The sequence below is a fragment of the Athene cunicularia genome (genome assembly GCF_003259725.1).
Source record: "Athene cunicularia isolate RWA chromosome Z unlocalized genomic scaffold, athCun1 chrZ_part1, whole genome shotgun sequence".
Classification (NCBI taxonomy): domain Eukaryota; kingdom Metazoa; phylum Chordata; class Aves; order Strigiformes; family Strigidae; genus Athene; species Athene cunicularia.
Genome location: NW_020799142.1, coordinates 35,567,459 through 35,590,487, shown reverse-complemented (window position 1 = coordinate 35,590,487; position 23,029 = coordinate 35,567,459). Strand labels below are relative to the sequence as shown.

The following is a 23,029-nucleotide window of genomic DNA, read 5'->3' as shown; positions in this document are numbered from 1 at the left end:
CCAACGCCGTGACCAGTGTGGCGTGCCACCACCAGCGAGTCCCAGAACAACCAGTGGCACCAGCACAACATCCTCGGGGCTGGGATGCTACAAGGAATAAAGAAGTGGAGAAAGAACTCACTCGTGAGGTTGAAATGCTTTTTTAAGAGCGAGATGTGAATAAATGCACTTAAATAAGCGGATTAAAAAATGAGGTATTGCTACTGTTCATTTTTGGCAGTGAGGTTGGGTAACCTCTGGGAAAACTCTCCGGATTATTAACACCTTTAGACGAAGCTGGGCCGAGGGGGCTGGCCTAAAGTTTTCCTTTATCTGACTTAAACTTGCACGCTGCCTGCATGGAAAGGAGTGAGATGCGTGGTGCGAGCAATCGGGTTAATAAATCTAGTCTTTTTTTTTTTCTCCTTTTTAGACCTGTAAGTCTGGAAATGATTTGCTTTGAGCAACGGGGCTCAGACATAAATCTTGGTTAACGGTTGGACACGACGATCTTAAAGGTCTTTCCCAACCTAAACCATGATTCTACGGTTCTAGAAAAAACCACAAAGATAGGCTAAGGCCAGTTGTGGCTACATTACATTTACTTAGCTAATTAACCTTCGTAATTCTGTGTATTAAGGGGAAAGAATTCCCCTCCTCTAATTTCTTGTGCTGAAGAGAGCGTCAGGAAATTGAAGAATCATGCCATGAGTCTGAGAGAGGGGTGGGAAACAGCTGCAAAGCCCGGATTTAACAAGTTCTGGTGGATTTACGCACAGCTGCTTCCCCCCCACACACCTTTACAAAAGCTAAAAAACGTCTTCTTCACGACGCGGCCCTCTTACCTAACACGAATCGCAGCCACAGCCTGGCTAGTCCCCATGCTGGGTCATCACGCTCCTCAATTAATGCCTGTATTTAATGAGCTCCTACAGGCCGGGCCTGCCCATGGAGAAGCCAAGAGTCTCTGTTTCATGTCCTGAGCTGCCTGCCCCCCAAAAAATTGGGATTATTGCGTTCCTTGCTGCACTTCCCAAGAGGCCAGGTGGTAGGTTTGGAGTGGGCAGAGAAGAGGTAGTTTGAGGATAATAAAGGCATAATAAGTGCAATAAAAACCCTAAAAAGATTAGATTAGCTCTCTGCTCTCCGTCCTGCCCCAGGTGGAGCAGGAGAGATCAATGAGAGTGGCTGCAAGCCCGGTGCGAGTCGCTGGGGGAAGGAAGGCATGGGAATGGAGCGGGAAGAGTGTGGAAAAAGAGGGAAAATCAATATTAAAATGAATTCTGAGCAGCCTGCGAGGGAGGACGGAATCAATTATTAATGTGTGTTAGGAAAAGGTTAAACGAGCTCTACGTTCCCTGCAAAGCGACTCCGGCGCTGCTCAATAAAACTCATCCTCGGTGTTTGCTGGTGAGACCGAGCAGAACGATGTTGGGAGTGAGAATTAAATGGATGTTATTTATTGGGAGGGACCCGTCTGCTCAGCCACCGTGCGGCCGCGGGTGTTGGGGAGCAACGGGGGGTCCCCGGGGGCAGCTTCCCCCTGGGCACGGGGGAGGAACATCTCCCCACGGTCAGTGAACCTCTGCTGTGGAGCTGGTTTTCAAATTTGTGATCAAATAGTCCCTACGCTGGCGATTAAACGCTGCACTGGCTCATCACCAAGTGAAATTTGGGACCGATTAGATTTTTTTTTTTTAATTATTTTTCTTTTTTTCCTGACTTAGGTCCTCGTGTGACCCATGATACCGGTGCTGGGAAATAGAAAATATCCATAGATCACACCACAGACCTCATTCCTCATTGTGGGATTGTTCTCCCCGGTGTATTTTCTTAATTAAAATTTAATTTGAAAGGGTTTATGCTTCTGTAGCAGCAAAAAAAGGATCGCTCTGGACTAACTGTCTTCTGTGCACTGGCTCTGCACAAGGTAAAGACCAAACCTGCAGCGATAGGAAACAAACTGAAGATTCTCTGGGGAAATAATTTCCCTGCGGCTGTTTGCGGAGGACCAGAAGGTGCTTCTGAAGACACACGCCGGGCAGCAGGGCCCAACCTCTGGATTCACCGTAGGCGAGTGGCAGCGGGTGGCCCCGGGTGATCTTCTGGGCGGCCTCAGAGCAGGGACCCCCAAGGCTCCGGGGATTGACGTACGTGAGGCTGTTGCACCACGTTGGCTCACAATGGTGGCTTGGAGTGAGCTCCCCAAACCTTCCTAGGGAAGCTGTTGGAGAGTTTCTAATACTATATTTATTTAAAAAAAAAAAACCCACTTTTTTTTACTTTTTCCCCCTTCCTTAATTTAAGCTGTGGCAGCCCTGCGCGCTTGATGCTTATTCTTGCATTAGAAAGGCAGAGGCTGCGTTAGTAGATCTTTCCTTTTTTTCACGTAGAAACAAGTAAAGACGCTGCGATGTTCTCAAACTCATACATTATTCAGTCTGCTGGGTGATTAATACCTGCACGCTGCCCTTGGGCAGCTGCTTACTCATCAAACGGGGTTTTGCTGGTTGAACTAAAGATCAGACAAGCAGGTAGCGAACTCGAGCTCTGCTCCTCGACCCCAACCTGGTGGATTTGTGATCTGCTCTGCTGCTCCCCAGCTCCACCTGCCTGGTCCCGCCAGACGAGATGGTTTTTCCTCTCGAGCTGGGGCTGCTTTGCTGTGGGGAGGTCTCCTACAGCCCAGGAAAAGCGGGGCTGGTTTTATTTTCCAAACATCTGTCTGGTGGGATGAATCCACACCCATCCTAGATGGAGTCAGGACAACTCAACAAATTTCTCCCAGGGTCCTTCCCGCCCTCTTTAACTCAATTTTCTTTTGTCTATCCCTATATATTTTGGTTCAGAAAGCTTTTCTGTGGTTGTTCTCCGTGACTCGACGTGCGGCAGCAGCAGTTTGAAAGGCCCTCATCAACACTTCTGTGTGTTTTAATTGACTCGGGAGATGTAGGACGCAGAGTAAATGGCAGGTTTTAAATAATTAAGGTGCTGCTAATCCTCAAGAAATGTCAGGAAGTCCCTAAGAGATACCGCATGAGATCCTCCTTCTTGTGAACTGGCTAATTAAAGGGATCCTTTTCACTGGAAATAAATAACTGTGTGAGGCCGGCAGCTACAACACGCTCGCCGTGGGGCAAGGAGGCCTGTTGGGAGATGAACCCCTCGCCCTGAAACTCAATCTTTGCGCGCGACTGGTAGAAATATTCAGATATAAATCCCAGGATTATTTTGCAGTAAGGTGAATGATGAGCAGCGGAGTCTGCGGTTGAAAGCGGAGGCTGCACCGCTCGAGATGGACACGAGGAAGTCCCAGAAGCTGCTGACGACCTGCAGGTGGGTGCAGACCACAGCAAGGGGCTTGTGGCCGGCTCTGCTGGAGACAGAAATAAGTAATGGATTAAAAAATAAATTGGTTAGTGTGGGTGAGAGGACTGCAGGCTGCTGAGGTGGAGCCCCACGGCGTAGATAAAACTCAGTGGGATTTAAACCTCATTTATCTGCGCCTCATCCATCACCGTGCCCGCTTCCTTCTACCTTCTTCTTTATTGATAAGGCCAAAAAACGTTGTTGGGTTTTGAATATTATGATCCGGCAAGCACGGGTGTAATGCCAGGTGAGAAAGTGGGGTGGGAGCTAACGAGTGGAAAATCTTCAACACGCAGAATTATGGCTCTAAGGCATTTTGCTAAATAAAAGCCGAACGGCTGAAGAAAAATGAGGTTAATTTTTCATTGATGGAAACAAAAGGCATTGCTAACAGAAATTTGATGACGGTTCTGCCTGGGAGTTTACAGAAGCAAAGAGATGCCGGGGGAAGGGGGAAATCTAAATTGTGCCGATCGGGAAGACTCTTCTCTGGAGGCTGGAATAGGGTAAATTTGAGTATCTGGAGCATTGTAGGTCCGCAGCGAGTCCCTAAGGCTCAGCTCTTCCCTCCCCGAGTGCGCTCAGGACCAGTGGCTTTGGGTTTTTGGGAGCCCACTGTGGCTCCTGCAAGAAGCTGGTGTCCAGTCCAACCCCCTCCCCAGGTCCTCGGGGTGTCGCTGAGTCCACCCAGCTGATTATTTTAGGGTGCGCTGACAGGGACGCCCCTTTTCTAAAGAACGTGAATGTTATTTTTGTCCCCTATTTTGGTGAAAGCTCCTCTTGCATCACAGCGTTCTAACCAGAGCCCGGATCTGCTCCATCTGCTCAACCCACTGGTGTTTTGTTTGCGGTGAAAACGGGTTTTAAACTCTCCCCGTCCTGCTGTGTGTCATGGGGGGGTGGAGAGAAATACGCTGCAGGACGAGGGGACCCGCTGTGGGAGCCTGGGCAAAAATATATCCAGGAGGTGTGAACCAAAACAAGGGTTAAGAAGGGCAGAAAACAAGGGGCCCCGTGCGCTCCCGTGTCTCCTGTTTTAAGTGAAAAAAAATAGCACATTTGGGGCTAATCCAACGTTTTCAGAACATGAGCTATCGTGGCTGCAGGAAGGGTGAAGGGGCCAGCGCAGCTGCTCCTCCCAGGGCACAGGCAAACCTGGCTTCGTCCCCTGCCCCAAAATCTGCTTTATTCACCTCACTCGCCAGCGTGAGAGCAGCACCCACCTCCCCCAACCTCCCCATCGGGTCCCTCCCTGCTGCCCATCCCCGGCTCCTGCCAGAGAACAACAAATAGATGAACCTGAGGAAGAAAGATGGTTTGTTGTTTGGGTTTTGGTTTGGTTTTTTTATTCTTTTCCCCCCCTCCCTGCTTCTCTCATGCAGCGTTTTAAATCCTTCTGGTAGAAAACCACAGCGGGGTTTGCTCCATCTTCATAACGGGAGATATGAAGATGCCAGAACCTGTTTAACTCTTCCCTCCCCTAAGCAAAATTTATCACTTAGCCACTTGAACCTTTATCACTTAGCCACTTGAACCCAGAAACGAGCAGCAACGTTTGCTGACGCAGCATTAAAATGACTCTCCTGAGCCACCTCCGACACGCTCTCCCCTGCCTTTTGAGGGAAAATCTCATCTTCCGTCGTGGGGGTTTATTTTTCTTTTTGAAAAAAAAAAAAAAAAAAAAAAAGGAAACTGAGATTCCCAGCCTGCGGAGGGAAGGGGGACGCGGCCATCTCGGCGTGACAACGCATCACCGCCAGCCCCAGCTCCCGTGTGCAGAGTGTAGGGGGGGAGGCACAGCCCCGCTCCCTTCCCCGCTGCCTCCAGGAAGCCAAAAATGCCCTAAATTGGGTGGTTTGTGCCTCGGCGGTGCTGCGGGTGAGGAGCCCTATCGGGAGACGATTTAATGTCATCAGCAGAAATCAGTAAGCGGGCAGGAATTTGGAAATGGTATATTCAAAACCTTAAAAAATAGGGCAATGCTGCAGGGACTGGCTTTAATATTTTATATAGCAGTAATAAATTATTGCTTAGAAGTTGGGCACCAGCAGAAGGCAGCAGAAGGATTAAACTTGAGCTAGATCTCCGGTAAGTTGATTCGTTTTATTTCCTAATGATATGCTTTAATACTTTGTTTGTTCGTTTGGATTAAGATGAAGTCTCTTATCTGAGAAAGACAAACAGGGAGAAGTTCTATTACATTGGGCTCGGTGATTTACGACATTTAACCTTTGCTTCTACTCTGCCATGGATGAAGTCATTTTAAACGTATCTTTATGTTCAAAGCAGCTCAGAGGAGAGATGTGCTGCTCTCAATATTGTGCCGTGCAGCAATTAGTTTAAGACTTAGTCTTCATCTAGAGGGGAAAAGAAAAAAAAAAAAAAAAGGGAAAAAAAAAAAAAAAAAAAAAAAAAAAAGGATCTAGGAATGTTTTTAAACTTTAGGTGATGTTCAGAAGTCCCTTCCAACTAAAATTCTCCCCTGACTCGGCGCTAAGAGAGCAGCAATAAGGTAAATCACGTTATCAGACTCCCCCAGACGCATCAGGATAAAAAAATGAGCAGAGCTGACGTACGCAGTCGGTTTAAAATAGCGTCTTTCTCCTCGAGCAGCAGATGTGATTCTGAATTGGGATTTTGTCACGACTCGCGGAACTTCATTTTCTCTGTCCCCCTCCCCTCTGCAAAGCGCAGCGGAGCAGCACCAGCCCCGAGGGTGCCAGCACCCACCGCGGCCTCTGAACCTCATCCCCCGTCTCCTTGGGGCGCTCTCACTGACCCCGCGGGGTAAAGATTTAGCTCAGTCTGTCTTTTTCTGCCAAATGTAGTTGCGTTGAGACTGGAATTAGGGAAGTGGCATCATTTTTTTAATTTTTTTTTTTTTAATCTCAAAAAAATAAAGATAACCGGACTGGGCTGTCCAGGTGGGTGACAGTTCCTCGGGCTCAGCGCTCAAGGCCACGGGAAGGCAGCGTGCAGACCTCGCTGCTCTGACCTCAAACCTGGCAGGTTTCCCTTTTCCCTCAAAAGAACTAAGTTGGGTTTTTGGTTTTTTTTTATAAAGCAGCAGAAAACAAATCCCAGCTTCACACCTCCCAGCAGAAGCAGCGAGTCAGTCGCCTACAGTCACCCACACAACCGTATTTCCAACCCCAGGGGAATGCTGTGAGTTTTGCTTAGGAAACCATTCATCTAGAGGCAAAACTCCTCGGTTAAGGATAAAAAGCGATAAGGCTTATTAATTTGGAGGAATTAAAGTCGTCTGAGGAGCGCGGCTCAGTTTATTTGGAATTCAGGCCAATGAATTCCACGACAACGGAGCAGCTGATTGAAAAACCGCTGGCGCTGGCTCGGTGCTTCCGCGATGTTTCTTTTCCAGCCGTAAAAGCATAAAAAGCAGATTTTTTTTTTTTTTCACGTGCCCCCCAGCCCAAATTTAAACCTGAACTTTGCCGTATGTTAGGAAGCGATGAGTCATGTTAGCAGGGGGGGTAGGAAGGGGCGTGTTTCCCTCTCCACGCTGTCGAGGAGCCCCTGCCTGTAGGCAGCGTGGAGGGGGCCCGCAAGGGGCTTTGCAGAGAATTTGGACGAGCGGATTGTGTGTGTGGCAACACGGGCTCTGCTTTATTCCTGAATCCCGGGGTACCCCCAAAGTGAGGAGAACCACCTGCCTTCCCTAGGAGCTCTAAAATTCCATCTCAACCCATTTTCATGAATCCTGTTGGAACTCATGGCCCGTGTTGTCCCTTCAGCATCTCCTACCAGCTTCCAGCCCGGAGCTGAAAGCACCATGGGGCAGCAGGAACCCGCTGCCTGCCCAGCTCACTGGAATAATTTATAGCCCTTTATTTCTTTATTTTTTTTATGCCACCCGGGGCAAGTTGGGCTGTGGCCAAGGGCGCCCAGCAGCTTTCCGAGAGCTTCATTAATATTTTGCAGTTGAGCACGGACTGAGCTGATAATACGGCAGCATCCCTCCGGGTGTGGCCTAATCTAGGGGTGATCCCGCGCTGCAGCAGGTTTGGGGGTCACTCCTGGCAGGGGAAGGAAGGGAGGGGGTTGTGTCCCTTCCCCTCGTCCCGTGGCGCAGCCCCCAGCGAGGATGAGGAGGCGGAGGGGCGGTGGAGGGGATGAAGGTGGCTCACCCCCGCCGACTTGCTGAGGGTTGTTGTACAACTCGGTTCTTTTTGCAACTGTTTGTCCACTCATTGAGGGGATCGGTGATGGCAAACCAGCCAGTTTCAGGTTCGGGGATTTAAAATCTCCTCAAAGACTTTAAAATTGGATGAAGATTTAAAATCTTCACAAAGATTTTAAACTTTGGTGAAATATTTAAAATCTCAAAGATTTTAGAATTTGATAAAGATGTAAAATCTTCACAAATATTTTAAAATTTGATAAAATAAAGATTTAAAATCTTCTCAGAGATTTAAAAATTCGATAAAGATTTAAAATCTCAAAGATTTTCAAATTTGATACAGATTAAAATTCTCAAAGGTTTTAAAATTTGGTAAAATAAAGATTAAAAATCTCAAAGATTTTAGAATTTGATAAAGGCTTAAAATCTTTGCAGAGATTTATAAATTAGGTAATGATTTAAAATAAAGATTTTAAAATTTGATATAGATTAAAAATCTTCTCAAAGGTTTTAAAATTTGATATAGATTTAAATTCTTCACAAAGATTTTTAAATTTAGCAAAATACAGATTTAAAATCACAAAGATTTTAAAATTTTATAAAGATTTCAAGTCTTTGCAGGGACTTAAAAATCTGATAAAGATTTAAAACCTCAAAGTTGATACAGATTTAAAATCTCAAAGGTTTTAAAATTTGATATAGATTTAAAATCTTCACAAGGATTTTTAAATTTGGTAAAATAAAGATTTAAAATCTCAAAGATTTTAAAATTTGATAAAGATTTAAAATCACAAAAATATTAAAATTTGATAAAATAAAGATTTAAAATCTTCGCAAAGATTTAAAAATTTGATATAGATTAAAAATCTCAAAGGTTTTAAAATTTGGTAGCGATTAAAAATCTTCGCAAAGATTTTTAAATTGGATAAAATAAAGATTTAAAACCTTCTCAAAGGTTTTAATAGAAGCAAAGAGCTATTGGGGTGTTAGTTTCACAAATTATTTCAGGCGTTTTTTTTCAAGGAACAAACCACCCCCCCTTCATTCATCACCCCCCGACCAGGGCTGATCTTAAGAGAGCTGCGTTTTTCCCGCTGATTTAATCCTTTTTTTTTTTTTTTTTTTCCTTCATACAAAACATTTGAGTGATTTGATTCTTCAGAGAATCCGTCTGCAAGCCGCAGAGATTTCAGTGAAACTCAAGCGCCGGTGCCAGGAATTTATGAACTGGGTTTTTAAAAGCCACCTGGAACTATTAGTGAATCCTTCGGCCACCAAATTTCAAATCTTGGAGGAACACGCCCAACTGCAGTTGGGATTTGAAATTTTTTTTCCATACTTATTCACATAATTTTACATAATTCAGACAGACATTTGATCCGTCAACTATGGGGGGATGAATTTTACTCCTGGATGCTGTCAGGTATCATTTTCCTAGTAAAACATTTTAATGTACAAATGACATACGTCCTTGGTCTGATGGGTTGTTGTTGCTCTGAATTCATCCTCGGGTGAGGGCATCCCCTTTTCTCAACACTGCTCCTCATTTGCACGGGGAGTTTTTTTGGATGATCGGGTGTTTCAAGGTGTGAATCATGTCAAGGAACATCGAAATAGGATGTTCCTAACAGGGCACCGAAACGATGTGACCATATAACGGGGCCAGGCGGTCCGGAGTGATCCTGGTTTTATGTTTAAGCACTCATTTCATGCGGTCGTTTAACTAAATCACGGTGCAAATCGCTACAGGCATCACTCCAGGCTCGGGGAGGGGTGGCTGGAGCTGTCTGGAAGGATCTGGGGGTTCTAATGGACAAGCAGCTGAATGCGAGCCAGCGTGTGCCCGGGTGGGCAAGAAAGCCAACGGCATCCTGGCTTGTGTCAGCACTGGTGTGACCAGCAGGAGCAGGGAGGTGACAGTCCCCTGTGCTCTGCACTGGTGAGGCCACACCTGGAGCGTTGTGTCCCGAGGGGCTTTTCCAACCTGAAGGATTCTGGGACTCTATGACATTAAATTAACAGGGATCCAATCTGCGAGGGCTCCCATTAAAAATAACACAGTACCACCATCAAAATACAAAAAAACAGCAAGTGGTAGGAATCGCAGCGCCGCTTCTCCGAATATTTAGTGAACACCGAGGTGTGGGTCGGGATTTTCTTTTTTGCTCCGGCGTTGGAGAAGCACCAGGTCTGGCCGTTTGCACTGTCCCACCTCGGGAGCAGCCGCCCCCTTGGGCTGGCGGGAGCTCTCAGCCGCGGCCCGGGTGTGCTAAAGGTGCAAATATCTCTGATTCCAGCATAAATCCTGCTCAGTTATTGAGGCAGAAATGAAGTTAACCTGCGCGTAAACGCAGCCGCAGCCGCCTCCTCTGCAAAAACAGGTCGGCAACTCGTTGCTAAGGCAACATTTTCCCCAAAGCTGGGATCTTCTGGTTGGCTTTTTTAGCACGGCTCCATCAGCGTGGACGTGTCACCAACAGGGCTTGACCTGTGAAAGGCTCAGCTTAAAGACCTCCTGCGGCCCCAAGGTACAAGTCACCCCAGGGCAGATGTCTCTAAGGGGGGCCAGGGGGACTCCCCCCGAACCCCAGGGGGTGCTGGAGGTCGAGGCGAGACCCCAGACCCCCTCTCCCATGGGTTGGGCGCTTATGGAAGAAGTGAGCGGCCGTTCAGGGTCCTGTTAGCAACGGCTGCTGGAATCAAAGACGCTAAATAGAGTTTTCTCATCTGGGTAAATTTATGGGTAATGGTCAGATCTGTAAAATTACTGTCTGAAAGAATACAGGCAGACATATATCGCATGCCAGAAAACGAAATGGTAGATAAATACTCATTTATCTAATGTGATCGCTCCTACTGGGCTTTGTTTCCATATGTCCTCTTTAATAAGTTCCTCCCCAGCACTTTCCAGACAGAAACTCGGGGAAAGTAATAAAGGGATCTGGTCGGGGCCATCTATTCTGCTCCGCAGGCACCGAGCTTGCACTGGAGTAGGAGCGAGAAATTACTTACACTGTAAACAGATATTTATCATTCTAGATAGCAAAGGCTCATTTACGTTGTAGATAAATCCTACAGCTTTCCGTTAGTCAGACTGTTGCGCAGGGCTCCTCGTTTGCATGATGAAGCGCTCTTTGTTCTCTCTGCTCCACTGAAATGCTCTTCCATTTGAAAGCGGGGGCAGATCCGTGATTTCTGTATCTCAGAACGGCCCAACTCTTTGTGGCCTCTCTGCATCCGCTCGGTGCAAGCACCACGTTTGGACACACGAACGTGCCAGCCACGTGCCAGCTCTTTGTTGCAACGGTAAAAGCAAAAGGTGGAAATAAAATTCTTCTCTGGAAGGCAACGAACGGCCAGAGCCGCCTTCCTTCACGGCCTGAGGGGGAGCGGCGAGGACACGTCCTCATTTGAATCCTGCCGCAGATTTCCTTAGCGCTGGCCTGGCTTGAGAGTTTTTCTGGTCTTCTGTAAGATGGGGGAGCAAGATCTCGTCTAGGAATGGGATGAACTTCAACAAGGGCAAGTGCCAGATCCTGCCCTTGGGCCACAACCACCCCCTGTGTGGCTACCGGCTCGGGGAGGGGTGGCTGGAGCTGTCTGGGTGAGAAGGGTCTGGGGGTTCTAATGGACAAGCAGCTGAACAGGAGCCAGCGTGTGCCCGGGTGGGCAAGAAAGCCAACGGCATCCTGGCTTGTATCAGCACTGGTGTGGCCAGCTCACGCAGCTGTGCGACTCTCCCCGGTTGTATGATGTAATTATCTGAGTAAATAAAGTAGGGAAAAATTCTGATTTCATAGCTGAAAAGAGAAAGATACTTTGAATTGTAGAATGGTTCACCAGCAACATTAAAATAGTGACTTCTAAAGAGACATAAATTCTGCAAATTCAGTGACAAATCTGCAGTTGCACCATGGGATGCTGGCATGCAGTCTGGGTTTCTTACCCACAGAGTAGCCTAAATAATAATCTACTTGATATTATATATGATATTATTGTATCATAACATTCTACATGATATTATATCATAATAATCTACATTATATTATATATATTATTATAATAATCTACATGACGCAACCACACAGAAATACATTATTAATATCAAAGCCTTCTCGTATAAGCCGGGGTTATCTTTTCCACATTTTAGGGCACAGACTAAATTCAGAAACGAAACAGTCCTCTAATGGCACCGAGTTCTTTTATCTACATCCTGAAATGAAATGGGGAGGGCACAGTTTGCAGACTGGGGCTGCAAACGGGGAATTGGCATTTTTATCTAAAAGAAGACGGAAGCTCGTTAAATTAAAAGCTGTCTAATAGGGAGCGTACATAATAGTGGTGTCTAGAAGAAAAGGGCTTGTTTCAAACCAAGTTTTCCAGTTCCACCACCTACACCTATCACTAGTCATCTGCTTACAGAGGCAAGAGACGAAGGCTGTTTGTTGCGGCGTTGAGCAGACAGCGGAGTCTGCAGCCTCTGATGAACCGTCTGGGTTATTTTTGATTTTTACACATCTGAGGATAAGTGATTTAACTGTAAAAAAAAAAAAAAAAAAAGAGAACTGGTTTCGTGCTGCCTCTGTCTTACTGGCATTTTCCTTGCCATCTGCTCCTCCTTGTTCCCATGAAAATCCAGAGATGTGTTTCAGTTATTAGCCATCTAACCCCGTAAGCTACGCTTGGCAGTTTCTGGAGAATTATTGGATATTTCCAATGTGATCTGTCTATTTTAGACTTATCAAAGAAGCAACAAATCCTCGCAGAGGAGATGTGCTGAGCAACACTGAAGGGCTGAGCTGTAGCGTGCATCCCCAAGGCAAGCTGGCAATGGTAGGAGAGGTGATGCTGCACTTGAACCAGAGAAGAGACAATAATAATTTGTCAAAAACATGTCGCTAAAATCTGTCAGATGAAGTGTTATTATCGTCCTGACACGACTCAGAATCACACAGAATCATCTGGGTTGGAAAAGCCCTTGCAGCTCCTCCAGCCCAACCATGACCCTCCCCCTGACCGTTCCCAACTCCCCCAGATCCCTCAGCGCTGGCTCAGCCCGACTCTTCAACCCCTCCAGGGATCCCGGGGACTCCCCCCTGCCCTGGGCAGCCCATTCCAACGCCCAACAGCCCCTTCTGCACAGAAATCCTTCCTCAGAGCCAGCCTGACCCTGCCCTGGGCAGCTTGAGGCCATTCCCTCGGGGCCTGGCGCTGGGGCCTTGGCTCCAGAGACTCATCCCCCCTCTCTGCCCCCTCCTGGCAGGGAGTTGCCGAGGGCCAGGAGGTCTCCCCTCAGCCTCCTCTTCTCCAGACTGAACCCCCCCAGTTCCCCCAGCCGCTCCCCAGCAGACCTGTGCTCCAGACCCTGCCACAGCTCCGTTGCCCTTCTCTGCCCACGCTCGAGTCATTCAATGGCCTTTTTGGGGTGAGGGGCCCAACACTGAACCCCCTCAGCGAGGGGCGGCCTCCCCAGTGCCGAGCCCAGGGCTCAGATCCCTTCCCTGGCCCTGCTGCCATTGGCCTCCTTGGCCCCCTGGGCACACTCTGGCTCATTCTCACCCCCCCAGTCCCTCTCTGACTGGCAGCTCTCCAGCCACTCCTCTCCAAGACTGAGCAAGCCGTGATTATTCCACCTAGATCGCCTGGCGCAGGGCCCACGACACGTCTCCCACGCTCGCCGCAGCACTGAGCAGCTCTTCCAGCTCGTTTCGATGCCCAGGCCAGCAGCTCTCCTGGACTGCAGCATCTCCAAGCAGGAGCAGCTCTGCAGAAGCCACCTGGGACCCCACTGGGTCAACGCGGAGCAGGAGCTAACGAGGCTTGATGAGCCTGATTTGAATTTGCGCTGCTGATTGCCTTCTGTGGTGAATCTCAATTTCATGTCGTTCGCTGCCATTTAAATGTGAAGAGCCACTTCTCGTCAAAGCTGTGGAGCACTTAGGCCACATTTGTTCCTTCTGGGCCAAATCACCTGTTTCTTCTCCAAACTAGGCAAGAAGTGGTTGTGAAGCACCTACGACACGTGTCTTCCTGCGTCTCCTGCTCCAACATGGGGGAACGATTCTGTTCCCCGAGCTCAGGCTGGAGGTTTAGACCCCCTCTGGTTTTCCATCTTGCCCCTACGTGCTGCTTCAGCAGACAGGTCACCGCCCACCAGCCCAAGGACATTCCCCAGGCCACGCCGTCCTGTTCATTTGGGGACATCCCACAGGCCTTGGCTCCAGCCTCCCACTTGGGTCAAGCTTTAATTTTATTCTGTGCAGGTTTTCTAAAGAGAAAGGCGCAGGGTGGGGACCGAGAAGTGCCTGCAAGGAGCAACCTCGCAGCCAGCGGCCACCCACCTCTCCGACCACAGAGTTTAATTAGCCAGAGCTCATCCAGAAGCTTTTCTCAGTGAGTCATAATTTTACAGAAATCTTGTTAGGTTCATTTTTAGCGGGGATAAAGCACTCCTTGTTCTCAGCACGCCACACTCGTTGTCAGCGCCCGGCAAATCACGCTCGCTCGGCGCATTAAGGAGCGCTCTGTTTCCAGGTTTTACAGATTAATTTCATTCAGAGCTTTTTAGCCCTTGCATGTAACAAGGGCCACTTCTGGTGCAAAGAAAGAGTTTTTATGTGGTTCCTAGCTCAAATGTCTTCCGCTTGATATTCTGGATGGGGGATGTATGAGCGTATGGGAATACTTCAGGGGGCTGGTGGCCTGCGTGAAGCTACATCGGTGGGCGTCACATCGGTGGCTCAGGTTGATTGTACAGGATGAGGTGCCACATCCCTAAACTCACCCCCGTCCTCTGCCTGGGTCCGACTCACGATTCGAATCACACTTGCGGACTTGCACGACGGGCAGAAGAGACCTCGACAACCTCCTTGTCTGGTAGTTCTGGGTTTAGACCTGATCTACCTGATGGTTGGTACCTCTTCATCCAGGCCAATGCCTTTTGTTTGAACTAGAGCATACAATTTTGAGCTATTCGTTCAGAAAATGGCAGGGTTTGCCTGTATTTCTGCTATTCTGCCTCACTTTTTAATTAATTAACCCATTCTTATCCACGCATAGGATGACTAGAAGCTTCTTTTTCTCCCTTATTCCAGCAGAGATTTTGACAATGATATTTGCACTGTTTCCTGTTGCTGCAAAAGGGCATGACATCACCATCTGAGTTCTTGGGGTAAACCCCAGCCTTTCCCTTCACCTCCTCTCTAACCCCACGGGCCAGTCTCTGCCTCACCGACCCCAACGGCAGAGCAGCGGGGACCCGAGGCCGTGTCTGCGGAACGAGGTCGTGTCCTCCCCATCACCCCAGAAACCCACCCTGCAAACGAGCAGCTCCCTTTCCCGCGTTGCTAATTCACTCGGTGGGTGAATCCAAAGAAAATCCTGCAGTTGTGACACCGACCGGTGCCTCGGGAGACCACAGCTGCCACGGTGGGAGAGGGGGAACTGCACAAAGCTGAGTCTTTTCCCTCAGATTGTTTCTCTGAGTTTATAAAAGTGATTCCGCATTATTTTAAAGCGAACTTACAGCTAGCTCTGTTGAAACACGGGAGTAGCTTGCTCAAAGGAGATGCAATTTGGGCCGGCGTGAAATATTTTTCTGTTTTGTTTTGCTTTTGTAATGTTTCTGCAGATAACATGAAAATGTTCAGAGGAAACGTAGGGAAAAGGGACCCACGCAGAGGCAGTGTGATAAGCTGTTCTCAATCGCCTCAAATGAAGTTAAGATAATGAGGCAGGTCTGTTCAAATCAGGGTGTTTTTTCCTATCGCAACAGCCCCAGGTACTGAAAAGGAACATTATTACGTTTCCAACCGGCCAGCGCTTGCGAACTGCTGCTTCTGTAGCAAGTGAGAGTCACGGGAGACCAAGTCAAAACCAAGGAACTGTTGAAGTTCAACGCCGGCTTTGTTGTAAATCTTTCCTCAACACGAATAAATAAATGCAGATGCAGTATTTAGGGGCCGATGCTCAGCGTTTGCAACATCAAAGTGATCCTGGTTTGTTTCTGAACAGTCGGGCACATCAAATATTCAGAACGTCATAACACAAGGCATTAGGGAAAACGGGTGTGTTTCGAAGTTAAAGAACAGATCTGGTTTTAAAGTGTGAGGCAAATCACTTGCAATTGCAGATTGAATTTTTGACGAGGCAGAAACGATTGAGGTCATTATCTGCTGGCCTTGACAACGTTCTTTATTTCAGGAAAATAACGTTTTCTGGGTCTGAAACAAATCTGCGGCAACCCTCGGGATGAAAAATGTATTTTAATCCAAAAAAACTTAGTTGCAATAAGTAACTAAATAATCAGGGATTTTCTTTTTAACATCATTTTGGGCAGAAGAGGTTATTGGTTTCCGTTCAACCTTGTTCATTCTTCTTCTTCTTCTTAATTAATTAGCCCCTGGCTATTGAATCATGGTGCAGAAAATATGAGCATATCCCAGAGAATTATTATTGTTTAGGAAACACGTAATGGATTAAACATCCTACTGGCATAAGATGATCGAGTTTTGTTGAGCTCAGTGGAGTTACACTGGCAAGACCCAAGAGGCGAGCTCTGTCTTTATGTACGACTGCATAGACTAAGACTAGACTAGGCTGGACCAGACCTGAACTGCTCGTAGATGCCCAGCACAACTGGGAGAGGATGTGGGTGGCGGCGGAGACGAGGAGGAAGGGGAGAAAGCAGCATAGACGTGTAAGACTTACTCATTAAATAAATCTACGATACGTACCTTATCTAATTAACTCATTGGCCTGTGTCACTAAGTCAACTGTTTGCTCCAGATTCACCTTGGTCACAGGTTCTGTGTTCTAATCTAAATAAACCCTTCACAAACGGCTTATGCTACTGTTTGTGAGTTTAGTCTGGGTGGGGTTTTTTTGCGCCGAGAGGCAAGAAACATGCTTGGTGCTATTTAAAACATGCAGAAAGTTTCTCCTCAAAGAACCTTGGCAATTCGGGCAGTACTTTGGTCAAGGACAGGATGAGAAAGAATATGAATATGGTAGCAACACTTTGTCATTTCTCAGTTCAGATATAGCCGTGTCTGATTGATTGCTTTCATTAAATATCCCTAATTGCTCCTGACAGCAATTTGGTCTTAGGTGTGTTAAGGCCCCTCGCACACTTGGCATGTCACACGCCCCAGCGACCAAAATCCTACCTGATGCGTGAGACTTGTTAGGCCAGCTTAAAAAACAGCGTGCCCCAGCCCTTAGAGCCCCACGCCGAGTTAAGCAAGACTAAAAGCAGACCGAGCACACTTGCGTGAGAACTTCACAGCCGTTTAATGAGGTTGAATATACATTAATTTAGCTTGCATTAGTGAGATGAAGAATGACGCTGTTAATGCTTTGTGGAAAAACCACAACTGAGCCGCAAGAACTGGTTTAAGACAGCTTGCTTAAAGGCATACACCGGTTTTGCTGAACGGAGTTAAAATGATTATTTTTTAATTTTTTTTTCCCCCCTCCAAGTAGAGCAGACCTTCAAGAAAAATTTGAATAAGAAATCATTATCTGGGATAATTAAAGGAAAAACAGGGGAAGAGAGAGAGTTGGCTGCAACTTTTTCCTTATTGCTGGAGAAGAGTAAAGCTATGCCTAGCTGGGCAGCTGCTGCCAGCTGGGATTTGTTCCCGGCTGCGGGCACAGGGAGAGCAGGTGAGATAACATATTTGCTTTCATTGTGGTGCAATATCACAGCTAATGCAAACATGCTCGTCACAGGGAACGTAAATACCACATCCTGCTAGTACTTCCAAAGGAGATCCAGCCCTTTTTTTTTTTTAAAAAAAAAAAGAAGAGTATCAGGAAATACCACCCTTTCGTTATTAATGTTGTATGATTTTCTCTAATAACTCCGTGAAGTACTTGTTTCACAGGAGATTTTTCTATCTGGAAAGAACAGGATCCACGCACGTTTCCTGCGTTCTTGTGAATAACGCCGAATTTTAATTGTTAGAGGAATAAGCAGGAAACTGGCCTACTCAGTCAAACATTTGCCTTGAATTTATGGGACCCAAAAGAAACACAACTCCCATAGTTTTATTTAACATCTAGCAGCCTAGAGGAGATAAAGAGGAAACTTATCTAGAAACTGCAAGAGCTTTTAGAGAAATGCTTCTGCCTGAAACCGCCCGTCATAGCAAAACATTTCCAGTTATATAAAAAGAGCTGGCAACCAGCAGAGTTACTAATTGCCTGTGTGGCCAAACTGAATCACTGCTGATTGCAAGCCAATTTGTCGGCTACTGTGTGGGTGCAAAGTTCTGAGCTGTGAGGCCTCCAAGAAATGTTGCCAACAGTTTTGATCTCCTCTCGTCTACGAGCACTGGGCATTTAGCAGCGGGGAGAGGGGCAAACAGAGCAGCGATAACCCGTTTATGAATGTTGCAGGAGGTAACGCTGGCAACGGGGCTGACTGATCTTCAGCTGAGTGATTGCTGTTCCCAGCTGAGCTGCATGGGAAGGATTTTTCAAAAAAGGACGTGTGCGCCGTTGGTAAGAAGGTTTATGCGTCCACTATGCAGCCCGAAGAACAAAACTGTTTGGAAAAACTCTTTTTTTCTCACAGAGCGAGTTTTGAAACATGGCCAGGGAAGGGCAGAAAGCATTTAAACGGACCTCGAAGTGCTAGAAAGTGGGACTGGGTGCTGCTGGATCATCCTCCCGGGATCACGGCAAGTCCCCCACAGCTCTCCCAGTATTGGGACAGACAGAAATCAAACCGCAACAGATAACAGCAGAGGGTTCCTGTGTGTTCACGGAGGGTGTGAAGCTCAACCGCCCTCACCGACGACGCGTTCAGCGGTGTGACACCTCAGCACTCCCCGTCACATCTCACCAAGGACCTCACGTGCGCCAAAAAACGACACCTAACAGAGAAATTATACTTCACAGTACGTTCTGCCCAAACGACGACAAGCCCAAGGATTTGAGTGAAATTATTAGCACTCCCTCTGAACAGGCAGCTCTGCCACCCGAGGGCTTTGCAATGCGCTATAACCTTGCCAGAATGAGCGCGCAGGGTAACGCCAGCCCTTATTTTTTCTGTGCTGTTCTCACTCAGCTCTCTCCCTCGCCTGCCTACAGCGTGCTTATCTTTAAAGCAGATATTTTGGGGCCAAACTATGCTCGTACTACGTGCCGGTTATCAGCGGCATAGTGCAAATGCTGTTCTTGTTTTCCACGTTAACATCAATAACCCGTGAGGCTTCTCAGGCGTTCTGCAATGCAGACAGCAAATTCTTTCAAGTTAGGGTAAAGAGTTCCCCTCATGTAATGACAAGCCTGTAGCAGAAATTATTCTAACTGCGCTGCTGGGCTGTATGAGCTCACTGAAGGTAGCCCAATCCTAGGATTTGCATGTGGAAGCACTTCAGAAAGCTGTGTTTTAGCTACAAAATACTGTTGGGGTTTTTTTTAGCTACAAAATACGGTTGGGTTTTGGGGGTTTTTTTTAGTTACAAAATACTGGGGGTTTTTTAGCTACAAAATACTGGAATTTTATTTTTTTTTCAGTAGCACAGGAATAATTGTGTTAGCAGTGACTGGATTAGCACTGGATGAACTCTTGTAGCTGCACCGCTCGATCCTCGCAGTGTTGGGATGCTGGAATGGTGACAGGGTTTGACACACAACCCAGCTGGCCAAGTGTCTCGGATTGAGTTTTGGGAACTAAATTTTGAGGTTTTTTAGAGCAGCCCCGAGGAGAAGGACTTGGGGGTGTTAGTGGATGGATAACTGAGCCAACAATGTGGGTTCACAGCCCAGAAAAGCCCCATGTGCTGGGCTGCACCCAGAGCAGGGGGGGCACAGGGCCAGGGGGGGATTCTCCCCCTCTGCTCCGCTCTGGGAGACCCCCCTGCAGGGCTGGGTCCAGCTCTGGGGCACCAACAGCAGAAGGACACGGACCTGCTGGAGCGGGGCCAGAGGAGGCCACGGAGATGCTGGGGGGGCTGGAGCCCCCCCTGTGAGGACAGGCTGGGAGAGTTGGGGGGTTCAGCTGGAGAAGAGAAGGCTCCGGGGAGAGCTTAGAGCGGCCCCCCACGGCTGAAAGGGGCTGCAGGAAAGGGTGGAGGGGCTCGTCATGAGGGGAGAGTGATAGGACAAGGGGGAACGGCTTTAAACTGACAGAGGGGAGATTTAGATCAGACCTAAGGCAGAAATTGTTCCCTGTGAGGGGGGTGAGGCCCTGGCACAGGCTGCCCAGAGAAGCTGTGGCTGCCCCCCCCCCGGCAGGGTTCAAGGCCAGGTTGGACGGGGCCTTGGGCAACCTGGGCTGGTGGAAGGTGGCCCTGCCCGGGACAGAGGGGTGGCACTGGGTGATCTTTATGTTCCCTTCCAATGCAAACAAGTATGTGATTTTATGAAAAGCACACCTTAAGGCTTCTTGCATATGTCCCTGTTTTGGTTAATGGTAAAAACTTGTCCCCGTTCCTGGTGGTGGCAGTACTCCCATCGCCTTCACTGCGGCACAGTCTCACCCAGGACCAGGCAGTGGTAAGGCACCAAGGGCTGGGGAGAGCTTGGGTCAACAACCCCCACAGACTAAAACCAGCAATTACCGTGCTGACAAAGAAGGAACAAGGAAAAAATCCTACAGCAGCAGAATAGCCCGTAATTGCCTACAATTACCTCCATGTGCAGATGTGGTACGTTGAAGCCTGATGCAACCCACTCAAAATCAGCCCTGGTGCTCATCCAAGTTAGTGAATCTCTTTCCTCCAGGTCACTGAGCAAAGCAGAAATGACTAATATAGGATTGCGAAAACCTAATGTCGTGTCTTGAGTGTATAATGTAGCTTCACTAATGGAACGGGGCTGGAGAGGAACAGCTCTGCGCTTTCCGTAATGTGTCAAACATATTTGCTAAGGAACATCTGATGAGTATTTTTCGGCACATCTGTGTTCGAGCTGTGGGGCTCCCAAGCAAGACAGGATGAGGCGGCTCAGCAGAGGTGGAGCTTGGGAGCTGGGCTGCAGGTCTACACGCAATTCACATGAGCCCAAACCTCCCCTCCTCGAACCCTTCTGCACCAAAGGATCACAGAATCCCAGAATCATCTGAGTTGGAAAAGCCCCTGCAGCTCCTCCAGTCCAACCATGACCCTCCCCCTGACCGTTCCCAACTCCCCCAGATCCCTCAGCGCTGGCTCAGCCCGACTCTTCAACCCCTCCAGGGATCCCGGGGACTCCCCCCTGCCCTGGGCAGCCCATTCCAATGCCCAACTGGTCTAAGATCACCCCTAGCTTTTCACAACTTGATTACTCCATCACTCACAAGCCCCTGCCCAGCCTCTCCATGAACCAAATTCCCCCCATGCTATTTCTGACAAAATCACAATCTTCCTGGGATACCTTTTCCCGGCCACAGCCGCTGCGTACATCCTCTGCCACCCAGTTATTTCTTTTCCCTCTCGCCGTGGCTGAAAAAAAGACGAAACGGTTGAGGGATCTCCCGTTGGCGCGTTGAGAAATTTGCTAGTCTACGTGTAACGATATCCTGAGTGTGCGCGAGTAGAAGAGGCATTCAAACCCAGACAGATTGATGCAATCACCATCGCATAGAGAACAGACTGGGATCTTGCAACTCTAATTTAACTTCGTATCCTTCAAGGCCTAGAAGTTGCCAGCTTGTCAGCCGAGGAAGTATTTGAGAGCAGTCCCTAGCTGTAAAGCAGTACGGAGTCTCCTGGACTTACAGGAATCAGCCCTGGAGAAATTCAGCTGCAAAAAGCAGATAAAGGTGGAAGAATTCCCACCTGTCTCGGGTGCTTTCATACCTGGATCGTCTCTAGCTGCTGGACACCCGCTCTAGGCGCCGGGAATCCTCCCTCCGCGCTTAGAAATGTTAATGTGGGAAAGGATTTGCATAAATGACAGATTCTCAATAATAAAGAGCTGCCATCCCACAGAAAGGCACCGCACCACAGGCACGTTACCTGTCGGCATCAGAAGGAAATTTGAATTAAGCACGAAGCTCACCGGCGCCCGACAACCGACAAAGAGCAGACCACAAAAACGTATTTTCTTCTCGCCATTTCACGGGAAACGACAATAACCTAATTATTCACTTAATTATCTGACACCTAATGACAAAACGAATCCTCGGTGTGAAGCGGTGAAGGGCGAAGGTCTTCCTTGGAGGGATGAACTTGGCTGCTGGAGACAGAACTCTGCCATTAAAGCAGGGAGGATGAAACAACCAGGTTGTACGTCTCCGTGAGGAAGATGGAGAAAGAAAGATACTTTCAGGTGCTCAGAAATCTCCCCAAGGCCTAGTTAATAGCAACACAGAAATCAGAATAGGTAGGAATTTATGCCTCCGGGGCCCCAACGTACCTCCCCAGAAGCATATGATGTACCGAGCCGTGCTGTGCGTATAAAACTTCAGGCAATATCACGCCAGTGCAGCCAGGCAGCAGGAAGGAGCCTGCAAGCGTGCTGCAAAAATATTATGCCATTACACATAGCCAGCGGTATTTTCTGTCCTCTGCTCTGCATAATGAGCTTGGATTAAATAAGCTTCTTTACTGGTGAACAAACTATCATTGGACTGAGACTTTCCGAGGAGTTTATGTTTGGTCACAGAAGTCTGAAGTAGATTAAGTCAACGTGACCTTGGCCCCGTCATCCTTTCCAGCAGCCCAAAGGCTCTGGCGGCTGCCCAGGACATCGGGTACCACCAGTTTAGCTTGTTGGGGCCATGGAGTGTTCATACCCACGTCACCCCATAATGCACCTGACTGGTCTCGAGGATGGGGATATCTTTAGTCTTTCCTACGGACACTATTAGCTTCACATAAAACACTATTTGATGAGGGAAAAGGACCGTGATGTCTAATAAAGAGGCAGGAGTGTTGTCAGCAACCCCTACTCCACTGAGAGCTCAGGGGGTTTAGGCAAGAAGGACTCACCATCAGCACACACATGAATGAAGTCCCACCTTGAAAATGACCCAGACACGCTGCGATTAGATATTCTTTCTGTTTTGTAGCCACCACTGGACAGAGAGGGAGATGAGGGGGGTTGTTGACAGCCAGCTGAACAGGAGGCAGCAGTGTGCCCAGGGGGCCAAGGAGGGCAACGGCATCCTGGCTGGTGTCAGCACTGGCGTGGCCAGCAGGGCCAGGGAAGGGATCTGAGCCCTGGGCTCGGCACTGGGGAGGCCGCCCCTCGCTGAGGGGGTTCAGTGTTGGGCCCCTCACCCCAAAAAGGCCATTGAGTGACTCGAGCGTGGGCAGAGAAGGGCAACGGAGCTGGGGCAGGGTCTGGAGCACAGGTCTGCTGGGGAGCGGCTGGGCGAACTGGGGGGGTTCAGTCCAGAGAATAGGAGGCTGAGGGGAGACCTCCTGGCCCTCGGCAACTCCCTGCCAGGAGGGGGCAGAGAGGGGGGATGAGTCTCTGGAGCCAAGGCCCCAGCGCCAGGCCCCGAGGGAATGGCCTCAAGCTGCCCAGGGCAGGGTCAGGCTGGCTCTGAGGAAGGATTTCTGTGCAGAAGGGGCTGTTGGGCGTTGGAATGGGCTGCCCAGGGCA

At 48.3% G+C, this 23,029-nt stretch overlaps 1 protein-coding gene across 1 annotated transcript in view; it reads left to right on the top strand.

Annotated features, from left to right (window-relative positions):
- Positions 1–3,221: 3,221 nt before the first annotated feature.
- The window catches only part of RAB27B (RAB27B, member RAS oncogene family), a 63,062-nt gene continuing 43,254 nt past the window's right edge, over positions 3,222–23,029 (top strand). Inside the window, 1 exon segment of the mRNA XM_026865880.1 lies at positions 3,222–3,315. Coding sequence (XP_026721681.1) covers positions 3,275–3,315 — 41 coding nt within the window. The 5' untranslated portion in view covers positions 3,222–3,274.